The sequence below is a fragment of the Girardinichthys multiradiatus genome, chromosome 14, assembly GCF_021462225.1.
Source record: "Girardinichthys multiradiatus isolate DD_20200921_A chromosome 14, DD_fGirMul_XY1, whole genome shotgun sequence".
Classification (NCBI taxonomy): domain Eukaryota; kingdom Metazoa; phylum Chordata; class Actinopteri; order Cyprinodontiformes; family Goodeidae; genus Girardinichthys; species Girardinichthys multiradiatus.
The window spans coordinates 16080081-16092323 of NC_061807.1; the positions used below are offsets into that span (position 1 = coordinate 16080081).

Sequence of the window (12243 nt, forward strand, 5' to 3'; positions counted from 1 at the left end):
CCAAATGAGAGCTTATTTTGTTATCTCTCAGACACCAAAGCTTATTCTCAGTAGAGTTTATTCAGTGAGCTAGGGTCTGTTAGCTTAGCATGTAGCAGTCAAAGTCCGTCAGTCTAATGTGTCCCCCGTCACTTCCGTCTGCTCACTGTTATGACTCACACACATACACTGGGCTATGTGCACGTAGGAACGTGACGTAATTTCCGCTAGAAAATCAGGATGGTTATTAACATCCGGTAGTCGCTGAAAGCGCCCGCTGTGCTAGCTAGTCACCTCTCCACTCTTGTAAATCTTTTTGTTATTTATATGTGAGTCTCTTCTACTCATCAACTGTCCATTTACCTGTCCTAAACATGACACGCAAACGGGCAAAATTGTCGTTTCAACAACGTACGGACAGCAGGTCCAACCACCACTGCTGTGTTGCCATTCTGCACTGCATCGACGAAGACCAATTCTTACCTGAGCTTCCACACCTTTCCAAAGGACTCCGTATTGCAGAAGCAATGGGCTGTTAAGATCAGGAGAGATCATTTTATCGTCACCAATACTTCCCGAGTGTGCTCACGACATTTTGTTACTGCTGATGTGATCGAGTCTCCCACTCCTGCTGGACGTCGACGACTGCAACCTGGAGCTGTTCCTGGGCTTTTTCATTGGAATAACTATAATATTCCAACACCACGACTTGGATTATGGGAAAGAACAGAGCGTCCACCGAAGTAACAGAGATGCAGACTGACCCTGATGAAGATGACCCAGGGTCCTGTCATGAACATGACTACTGCACCAGTACTGAGCCTGCTGACCTTCATCTCTCCCTCAACGAAGACGAGGAGATCTCAAAGCTCTGAAAACAGATAGAGGACTTGACCGTCAGCAGCAAGTTCTGTTTGGAGAGGTTTTCTGCGTCTGATGAGGACATACGATTCTTTACCAGGTAATTAAAATATCCACAGTATGTGAGTTAGAACCATAGATCAGCAGAGCTATTACATGAAGAGCAGTAAAAATAACATTATCTCGGTGGACTATACTGACTATAGTTCTTAAATGTCCTAGAGTTGGATAATAGAGATGACAATTAAGATCAAATGACTACATATTTACAAATCAGTGAGTATTGCTGGGAATTATGTCAGAGATGATCTGAGTTATGACTGGTGATTACTGACTAATTTCAACCAGGCAAGTTATAAAAATTGGAGGCAGCTCATCATCTGTCTACAGCTCAGTGATAGTAATCCAGATGTGCAATATATTAGATGAGAAGCACAGGACAATGTGAGGAGATAGTATAAGTACTGGATGGGCCTTCTCTGGGGGTCTGAAATAAGATGTGAATGAATTAGCCTGATCAATATAACTTATATGTTTCACAGATTTGCAAGTCATGCCCACCTGATGGGTTTTTGGAAGCAAATAGAGCCTGCCACCCTCAACATTATATGGGTTACAAGGGCACAGAGCTTCACAAAGACTGATCAAGTCCTTCACTCTGCCAGTAGGTAAATGTTTTCCTGTTGTCCTTACAAAGCAATGTTTTTTCCCCTTGGTTTATGAATCATTTTATTTTTTTTAATCATTTGATCACTTTATTATTCATTTTTATTAATCATTTTACGACCTTTAATACCTATTGTTTTCTTACTATGACACTGCATTGCATTATTATGTTTTGTTCATGTAAAGCACATTGTCTTGTTACTATATAAATAAACTTGCCTTGTCTCACATCAAAAAGATTTTTGATAATCATATATGGGTTGCCAAGTGTAAAATAAATGTCGCTAACACATTTGCATTATTTAGCTAACAATGACCTAAATAACAAGAAAATGTTAGTGGAATTTGTTTTCCTAGGATTTCACACTCAACATGAGCTAAATAATAATTTGTTGGTGAAACTTTTTGAACATTTTATTTGACTGGTCATAATGCATTTCCTGCCAAAGGGTAACTTTTGTTTTTTTCCAGGTTCTTCAACCAATTGACGAGTTCTTCCTGTTCATGAACTACTTGTCATTGGGACTGATGCAAAAGGATTTGACCCATAGATTTAGAATACATCGGTCAACTGTGAGTCGCATCGTTAACACCTGGGCCAACTTCCTTTATACTGTATTGGGAGCTGTGAATATTTGGCTAGATGAAGACACTGTAAAAGCTCACCTCCCAGATGTGTTTCAGGACTATGCTGACACTCAAGTCATTTTAGATTGCACAGAACTGCGATGTCAAACCCCAAACTCCCTTCTCCTCCAGAGTGAGGCGTTTTCCACCTATAAATCACACTGCACATTCAAAGGGTTGATTGGGATAGCCCCTCATGGTGCAGTGACCTGTGTCTTAAAATAATAAAATAATGTGTATAGTTCTTATCTGTGTAGAGACTTGCATCTCTAACATCAAAAAGATCCTTTTAGGTCATGCACTGTACTGTAAATATAGTTTGTGTTAAGATACATTGGAATTTCATAACTTGTATGAAATGCTTTTACTTTAATGTTAAAATTGAGATTACATAATACAACACTGTATTTTTTGTACTTTTACTGAATATGTAAAAATGAAATGAATACAGTAGTAATATTATTGTCAGAATAAAATGATAAATGTTTTTTAATTGTTCATGAGTTCATATCTTTATTATAATTTTCAATTACTTGGGCATGGAGAGGTATTTTGGCAGGTAAGTGTTAGAGAAAAACATGTCACACCTCTTTTTCAACTCCTCTAATACCGTGTTATCTCTGTATATCCGCTGCACAAAGATGTCATTATGGGCGCAGATTTTGGACTGGCCCTGGACTTGCCAATAATAACCATGGCTCTCCTTCAATCTGTGTAGCCCTTGTGTCACTTTGAGGAATTTGCAGTCTACATAGCTTTGTGCATTTGGGCATTTCATTTCTACGAGCCCAAATGATGGACGCTCCAGTGGGTCATATACGAGCCCATCAGGCGACGCACCCAGCCAAGATGCATCTGGATGGATCACTAGCCCACACTTGGTCAGGTTCAGGTTTTTCAAAACTGCATATTTCTTTAAGGCCCCAATTTCCATTTCAAGTCCCCTCTTCATGTGTGCCGTTTGTCGTGTCCCTCGGATTATCCTTTCTGCCAGGCTTTCTGCAGTTTCTGGACCTCTAACATGGCTCACCTCTCTGAAATGTGAGGCAGTCACTCTCTCTCCTACGTGAAAGCCACTCAAGTGTCTCACTTTGGCATCTTGTTGCCTCCTCAATAAGGTGTGACTGTGACCAGGTCACAGAAAGTGAGGTCAGGTGTAGCTGTTCTTGATGTGTTGGCACAAATGAATATTCGGATGGGTTTAAATGGTAACCTTCTAGTGGCACACTCGGGAATGGGGGTGCATCCTCATGTATGACAACACAATCAGATGGAGGTGGTGGTTGTTGATAGGACAGTACACTACCAGCTTGCACCTTCCCAAAGATGGAGTCCACAAGTGGATTGTCAGCGGAGATGTTCATAGTGCAGATGAGGGGAAGAGATTCAGATTTCATTCCAGCATAGGCTGGTCCAGGATTGAGGATGGCCGGGTGTGGGAGCTCACCGCTGTAGGCCTTGTAAAGTTCGTTCGTCGTCTTCCGCTTATCCAGGACCGGGTCGCGGGGGCAACAGACTCAGCAGAGACGCCCAGACGTCCCTCTCTCCAGACACCTACTCCAGCTCCTCCAGGGGGAGCCCAAGGCGTTCCCAGGCCAGCCGAGAGACATAGTCCCTCCAGCGTGTCCTGGGCCATCCCCTGGGCCTCCTCCCGGTGGGACATGCCTGGAACACCTCCCGAGGAAGGCGTCCAGGAGGCATCCGGTATAGATGCCCGAGCCACCTCAACTGGCTCCTCTCAATGTGGAGGAGCAGCGGCTCTACTCCGAGCTCCTCCCGGATGGCCGAGCTCCTCACCCTATCTCTAAGGGAGTGCCCGGCCACCCTACGGAGGAAGCTCATTTCAGCCGCTTGTATCCGTGATCTCGTTCTTTCGGTCATGACCCAAAGTTCATGGCCATAGGTGAGGGTAGGAACGTAGACCGACCAGTAAATTGAGAGCTTTGCTTTTCGGCTCAGCTCTCTCTTCACCACAACGGACCGGCACAGCGCCCCCATTACTGTGGCAGCTGCACCGATCCGTCTGTCGATCTCCCGCTCCATTCTTCCCTCACTCGTGAACAAGACCCCGAGATACTTAAACTCCTCCACTTGAGGCAGGAACTCCCCTCCAACCTGAAGAGGACAAGCCACCATTTTCCGGTCGAGTACCATGGCCTCGGACTTGGAGGAGCTGATCCTCATCCCAGCCGCTTCACACTCGGCTGCGAACCGCCACAGCGCATGCTGTAGGTCTTGGCTAGAGGTGGCCAGCAGGACCACGTCATCCGCAAAAAGAAGAGACGAAATCCACTGGTCCCCAAACCAGACCCCCTCCGGCCCTTGGCTGCGTCTAGAAATCCTGTCCATAAAAGTTATGAACAGGACCGGCGACAAAGGGCAGCCCTGCCGGAGTCCAACATGCACTGGGAACAGGTCCGACTTAGTGCCGGCAATGCGGACCAAACTCCTGCTCCGCTCGTACAGGGACCGGATGGCCCCTAATAAAGGGCCCCCGATTCCATACTCCTGGAGCACCCCCCACAGGGCATCACGAGGGACACCGCGGAGCTTTTTAACCACCTCGGTGACTTCAGCCTGGGTGATGAAAGAGTCCAACCCCGAGTCCCCAGCCTCTATTTCCACCACGGAATGCGTGATGGCAGGATTGAGGAGATCCTCGAAGTACTCCTTCCACCGCCCGATAATGTCCTCAGTCGAGGTCAGCAGTCTCCCGCCCCCACTATAAACAGTGTTGGCAAAGCACTGCTTCCCCCTCCTGAGGCGCCGGACGGTTTGCCAGAATCGCTTCGAGGACAACCGGTAGTCCTTCTCCATGGCCTCACCGAACTCTTCCCAGGCCCGAGTTTTTGCCTCTGCCACAGCCCGGGCCGCAGCACGCTTGGCCTCACGGTACCCGTCAGCCGCCTCAGGAGTCCCACAAGCCAACCACAGCCGATAGGACTCCTTCTTCAGCTTAACTGCATCCCTTACTGCCGGTGTCCACCACCGGGTTCTGGGATTGCCGCCACGACAGGCACCGCAGACCTTACGGCCGCAGCTATGGGCAGCAGCATCGACAATAGATGCAGAGAACATGGTCCACTCGGACTCTATGTCTCCAACATCCCCCGGGATCTGGTCGAAGCTCTCCCGGAGGTGGGAGTTGAATACATCCCTGGCCGAGGGCTCCGCCAGGCGTTCCCAGCAGACCCTCACTATGCGCTTGGGCCTGCCGAGTCTGTCCGGCTTTCTCCTCCAGCGGATCCAACTCACCACCAGGTGATGATCAGTGGACAGCTCAGCCCCTCTCTTCACCCGAGCATCCAAAACATGCGGCCGAAGGTCTGATGGTACGACAACAAAGTCGATCATCGACCTCCTGCCTAGGGTGTCCTGGTGCCAAGTGCACTGATGGACACCCTTATGTTTGAACATGGTGTTCGTTATGGACAATCCGTGACTAGCACAGAAGTCCAATAACAAAACACCACTCGGATTCAGATCGGGGAGGCCATTCCTCCCGATCCCGCCTCTCCAGGTGTCACTGTCGTTCCCCACGTGGGCGTTGAAGTCCCCCAGCAGAATAATGGAGTCCCCGGGAGGGGCACTATCCAGCACCCCCGACAGGGACGCCAAGAAGGCAGGGTACTCTGCACTACCACTCGGCCCGTAGGCTGAAATGATAGTCAGAGACCTCTCCCCAACCCGAAGGCGCAAGGATACAACCCTCTCATCCACTGGGGTAAACCCCAACACGAGACGGCTGAGCTGGGGGGCAACAAGCAAACCCACACCAGCCCGCCGCCTCTCCCCGTGGGCCACTCCAGAGTAGAAGAGAGTCCAACCCCTCTCAAGGAGAGGTTCCAGAGCCCACGCTGTGCGTGGAGGCGAGCCCGACTATTTCTAGTCGATATCTCTCGACCTCCCGCACAAGCTCAGGCTCCTTCCCCCCCAGCGAGGTGACATTCCATGTCCCTAGAGCCAGCCTAAGCATCCGGGGATCGGGCCGTTGAGGTCTCCACCTTCGTCCGCCACCCAATCCTCTTTGCACCGGTCTCTCACGGTTCCCCCTGCAGGTGGTGGGCCCACTGCCTTGTAAAGTGTAGATCTGAAATAACAGAACAGTTGATGACATTTATTTTTTACACATTGTAGTCTGTTTACCAGCACAACTGACTGAAGCGCAGATCACATGTCATCTGAAGCACTAGGAGGTAAAATGAAAGATTTTGAAGAGAAGAGGGCAACAGCAATGATGGAATAACATCAGATGATCAAGAACATGAAAGGAAAGAATACATTTAGAACATGCATTGAAGTTAGAGCAAGGACAAAAAGAGTAGAACTCATATTGAACATGTTCAACAGAACCTCGAACATCTCATTTTAACCAGTCCTACTCTCAGCTGGTGTCTTCCTCATAGATCTGAAGCAGTGAGCCCTCACTGTTATCTCTTTAGCCGTACTTTTGCCTGATACTTCCATCAGAAACACAAACATGTTAAAAAAAAACAGGCATTTCTACTACCAGGATGGTTTGGTTCATGACAAAAAACAACAGGCACATCACTAGGCAGCTATTTCAGGCTAGCTAGCTAGCGACTTACCTTCAAAATTGCAGAGGTAGGATGAAACATAGAACTTGAAACCCTTTTCAAGTTTACTCTGTGACGTTGTACTTGATGCTCTCACAATGAGATGCACATCGTTAACGGTAAACTTCGGTAACTCCAAGAGGCACCTTGTGAACTTCGTAGACTCAGCCATAACACCGGCACTTTCCGCATACCGACCGGAAACATCGTACCATCCTCACGCTAAATGAGGAAGTGATGCATGCACCGAGATCCAGAAGTTCCGTTTATGTCTGTTTCCATTTTAGCAAGTCCAGATGGAAAAATACGCCCACAGTGCTAGAAAGCGGGTAAAACGACTTCCTGCATGAGGTGGTCAAAAAAGTCCCACCCACTATGACGTGTATAAACGTCGCATCAGTAATCAGTTACGTACATATAGTCATTTAATTTGATATACGTCAAAACAGAGTTATAGATAGGAATAATATAAGATTAATGATATCCACAACTAAATTGTTCCTAGTAAAAACTGCAGAGCAGATATCTGTAATGACATTTTTACTAGTAAAAATATATTTTTGATGTTAGAAATTGATAATAGTTCAAGTATATTCTGTTGTCCACCAGGATAACAATTTTCTTTCCATTTTCCCACCTTTCATCCTTATAGCCTGACCAGCTGCATCTAAAATAGCATTACAACAGAAACATTTTAATCATTAGAAATACCATTTATATCCACTTTTTGTATTTTTATTTCACTATTATTCCTAAAGGTTTCCCAATCTGCAGATCTAAAACACAATTTCTTCATCCCATTTTTGTAGCTTTACTTGGGTCAGAATAGGGTAATGATGACTTCCTGTAGTTGTTTTATTAATTACTTTCCATAAACAAACACCTGCTAGAGAATCTGAAACTAATGTTAAATCAGTTGCTGACGTGGTTTTATCTCTAAAATGAATTCTTGTTCCACTCCCATCATTCAAAACTACCAAATTGTTCACATTCATTATTTCTTCAATTACACCCCCATATTGATCATTATAATTACTCCATAATGAGCTATGTCCATTAAAATCCCCACACCAAATCACTTTACCCTCTAAATACTTCCCAAGTTCCTCCATTAAAAAAAAAGTATTTTACATGGATTATAAAAATGTATTATTTTAACTTTCCCATTTATTGTCCAAATTTCAATAATAATATATTCTAACTCTCTTCCTTTAGCTAAAACTCTAAATTGAATTCAATTTTTTCTGAATATTATACATCCTCCTCCTGATCCTCCCTCTCTCTATCTTCTAATGCTTTCATGTATTTTAGTAACAAAATCAAGATTTGGTTCAAGCCAAGTTTCCTGAATGCATATAATATCTAATTCTTCTTTAAAATCTTTAATAAATCTTTTAAGCTCTTGCAATTAGACGTCCAGCATTCCAGTCTAAGACTGAACTTTTCCTGGCACATCTTTAGGCTTCTTCACTCTCTTTGCAGCTTCTGCATAACTTATATTAATAATGACTTTGACTTGTTCAGTTTCCACTGCTTTTCTCCTTACTTCACATCCTCCATAAGTCACCCTGAGTTGCCCTCCACAGTTACAAGTATCCTTTTCATTTTTACATTCATCATATCCATGCTGCCCTCCACACTTTGGACATCTCTTGTAACGACCATCAGGTTCCATTCTTTTGGTCGCTTGTGGGTTTGGGCGGATCCAGGTTCCAACGCGCTTACAAACAATATCCAGACTGCCAAATATGTTGGGGAATGCTCCCATTTATTGAACAGCTTGTGATGTTTGATTACTTAATCTACTGAGCTCTTACACAACACAAGACCACCAATAAAAGCTAGGCTTGGCCAACAGAGCGGTAAAAACCGTAGGACCATCCCTCACCCAAACCTTCTGCCTTCTCACCTCTGCACCTATATAACTTTCACCCCACACCGCCACCAGTGGTAGAACAAAATATAGGCCAGTGTGTAAACCAGCGTGAAAACACCACCCAAAACAAACCAAGTAAAATAAATCCAACTATAACCCGACACCAAGAACATAAATGGCTCCTACATCTTTGTTTCCCTTACATGCTGCTGTGATAAGTCCATATCTCTGGCACTTATAACATCTTAGAGGAGGAGGGATATGTGGCCTAACAGGAAAACACATACATCCTACTTTTATCCTTTCAGGAAGAACAGCTGCTTGAAACTCCAACATCACTGAAAGTTTTTCCAATGTTTTGCCTGTTTTGCTTTTAACTGCGTAAAGCGTTTACAAAATCCAAAGAGATCTAGGGTGCGAAACATTAATTAGTGTTCAATCATGTCGAAGGCTTTCAAGAAATCTGAAAATAGAACGAAGCCATCATCTTCTATTAGGTCGTAAACAAGTTATTCAAATACAAGTCGTATGTTGTGAATTGAACATCCCTTAATGAAAACCAATTGTGTGTCTGAGATAATATCAGTGATACCACTTTTTAATTTATTTACATATATATGGGTTAAATATTTTGTAATCATTGTTTGGTGGAGTTATGGGGTGAAGATTGTCAATTATTTTTGGATCCTTTCCAGGTTTGTGAATCAGAGATGTGACTCCTTGCTTCATTGTGGTTGGTAGAATAAACATTGTAGAGATTTCTTTAAGCATTTTGAACATTAGATCTTTTAGATTAATCTAGAAGTGTCTTTAAAGTTACTCGTTAGGCCATCTGAACCTGGAGATTTGTCTAAAGCTAAACATTTCAATGCTTTTTCTACTTCCTCCATTGAGATTTCTGCATCACATAAATCTTAAAACACTCGTCGACAGTAAGGATTTGTTCTCTAATAGACTCAAAGAGTTTCTCTGCATCAGGAGTTCAGTTGGCTATAAAATCTGAAAACTTTCTTTGAGATCCTAACTGGATCAGTGCATTCCTGATTATCAATGATCAGTTTCTTAATTGTATGACGTTCCTGTCTTCCTTTTTCTAGCCTGCAGAAATATGCTGAACTTCTTTCTCCCTCCGTTTTGCTTTAGACTGGATCTAGGTTTCCCTTGGTTTTATTAATATAAATATTGTCTAATGAGAAGTAAAAGGATAAATTTTTGTCGTCTTTATTTAGTAGTAGTTTTATTACTAATATTGTGTGTTTCTCTTACAATGCCTGCTTCCTTTTGTTTATTATCTCAACTTAAGACTTTACTATAAGAGATGGAAATTTGACGTATTTTATATTTTAAGTATTCCCATTTATCCCTGTGATTAGGTAGTGATCAGTCTTTGTTTGTCATCAATTGGTTTTTATATCCTGCCACAAAAGGGTCATGTTTAAGGAAATTTGAATTGTTCACCTTTTAGTGATAAGAATAAGCAGCAAAGACAAGATGATGTTCAGCTTTTAGTGTTAAGAATAAGCAGCAAAGACAAGATGATGTTCAGCTTTTAGTGTTAAGAATAAGCAGCAAAGACAAGATGATGTTCAGCTTTTAGTGATAAGAATAAGCAGCAAAGACAAGATGATGTTCAGCTTTTAGTGTTAAGAATCAGCAGCAAATGCAGGATGATGTTCTCTGTAACGACACGTCTGACTCTGAACACTATGTTTTCTAAGCCACTGTGATTCTGCAGAGCTGCTCATGGTGATCACTGTCCCTGAGCTTCCTATAAATGTGCCCTAATGACTGTCGTTCCTGTAGGCTGCTATCAGAAGTTGTTGCGGTCAATCCGGTCCTGCTTCATCTGGGCTTTGACCTGCTCCTTCTGCAGCAACACGTGTTCAACGAAGTCTCTCACGGCTCCCCCCCCTCCGGCGTTCTTGCAGGTGTACTTGGCAGCTTGAGCGGCTTCTGGTGGAGCGTCTGCAGGTACTGCGCTCAGACCGGCCAGTTTCAGACAGCTGGCATCTGCCGTATCATTTCCTGGGTGAGGACATTTAGGAAAATATTTACACTGAAACACTTTACTGCTCCACCAACAAAACACACCCATTAGAGAGACTGGTTTACTGCAGCTTTAGTTCACCAAACTACAGACTTTTCCAAATGCTAATTTCCAAAGTTCCTTTTAGCCCATTTTAGACAAATAAATATAAAAGTTCAATGTGGATCTGTGGCAAATGTTTCTACAATGGTCAGGGTTTAAATGTAGAACCTGTAAAAATAAAAGGGGCGGATGATCTGGCAGACTGATGGATGGATGAATGAGTGGACAAATACAACCTTTAGGCAAAGGAATAGAAAATGAAGCCATTAAATCCAAATAATTTTCCATTCTCTATCTTTCTTTATCCACAGTTAGTTTAAAGTATTTTTGCTGCCTTGTTGTCAGATTTAGTTACTTTGTTGTCAGTTTATAGTTTGTTGCGTTTACATTTTGCTGAACATAAAATAATCCAAGAGTATTGGAAGAAATAAAGTATTCCACCTTAATGCTGAAAAACCAACAACATGACATTTTGACCCTTGGAAGCAATACGCTCTGCTCTCTGGGAAAAGGATGGTCCAATAACAAAGTGTGCTGAGGCTCAGTTGTGCTGGTTGCTGGGAGACCGACGGGCGGCAAATCTGTACCCGTCTGGGAGCATAGCTCTGCCTTAAATCATGCTGACTTTAAAATGTGTTTTAGTGAGAAAATATCAAAATAATGATCATGTTTTTACTGAAGAAAATGTTTGAAGAAATAAAGAAATCACTGAACTTGATGTCTGGCTAGATCACTAAAGTAGCAACGGAACAAGAAAAACATTTGAATTTAATGGAAAAAGTGAGTAAACTAGAGAACATGGTCAAAGAAAAAGACAAGAAAAATTGAAAATTTAGAAAAAAAAACTGATGATCTGGAACAATATTCAAGAGTTTACAATTTCATAAATCAATTTGCTAATAGATCTTTCAAACTGTGTTTTAATTTTCTTCTTCAAGACTGCTCATTGTGTGACACAACTAAAGAGCAAACTAAGAGAAAAATCAGGTAGGCAGAAATACTTGTTTTAAATATTTGTCTGCAAGGCAGCTGTTAGACAGACGCTTTTACTGCAAGGCTCGGCTCTCACGTCTCTTTTTCTGGACTTCCACTGATCCAAATTTAAGTACGGAGTGACATTCACTTAGTCTATGTTGTTGTGGAAAATGGTGAAAAAGATGAAGAGGTAAAAAGACGTCAGAAATACAGAAATAATGCATGAGATAGAAAATAATCTAGTCCAGGTTTGAAGTGTCTAGGTGTTTTTAACTAGAGTAGATTAAAGATGCTGAATGTAGTGAAACATTAAGTGGAATCGACCTTTAGCCATTTCCTGATTCGGAAGTTAGAATTGGAAACAAACTTCAGCTTCGTGTCCAGAAGTCGGTACATAACGAGTCTTGATGTTCTTCAACGGGATCCTTTTGCTTCCACCTCGGGCCAGAATCAGAGCAGCTACGTGTCCAGGCTTCTTGGAGCTGCTGGTTCTGCTGCCACCCGGACACGACTTCTTGGAGCTGCTGGTTCCGTCCAGGAACTCATTGTCGTCGGAGGCACAACGTTTTGGTGCAGCCATTTAGACTCTAGCA

At 43.2% G+C, this 12243-nt stretch overlaps 1 protein-coding gene and 1 long non-coding RNA gene across 4 annotated transcripts; one reads left to right on the top strand and one right to left on the bottom strand.

The window, feature by feature from the left end:
* Nucleotides 1-239: 239 nt before the first annotated feature.
* Nucleotides 240-2631, top strand: LOC124880387. Of its 2 annotated transcripts, none has more exons than XR_007041314.1 (3): nucleotides 240-940; nucleotides 1383-1508; nucleotides 1978-2631. It is a non-coding gene; the product is annotated as an uncharacterized LOC124880387 (long non-coding RNA). The 2 variants fall into 2 exon arrangements; XR_007041315.1 differs by having other exon boundaries at nucleotides 1383-1504.
* A 7399-nt stretch (nucleotides 2632-10030) lies between these two features.
* Nucleotides 10031-12230, bottom strand: LOC124880386 (N-acylneuraminate cytidylyltransferase-like). Of its 2 annotated transcripts, none has more exons than XM_047385458.1 (2): nucleotides 12018-12230; nucleotides 10031-10611 (listed from the first exon to the last, which is right to left on the bottom strand). In XM_047385458.1, the coding sequence occupies exons 1-2, from the start codon at nucleotides 12228-12230 to the stop codon at nucleotides 10582-10584; spliced, it is 243 nt and encodes an 80-aa protein (XP_047241414.1). In that variant the 3' UTR covers nucleotides 10031-10581. The 2 variants fall into 2 exon arrangements, with proteins under 2 accessions (XP_047241414.1, XP_047241415.1); XM_047385459.1 differs by having other exon boundaries at nucleotides 11975-12112.
* Between the last annotated feature and the right edge of the window lie 13 nt (nucleotides 12231-12243).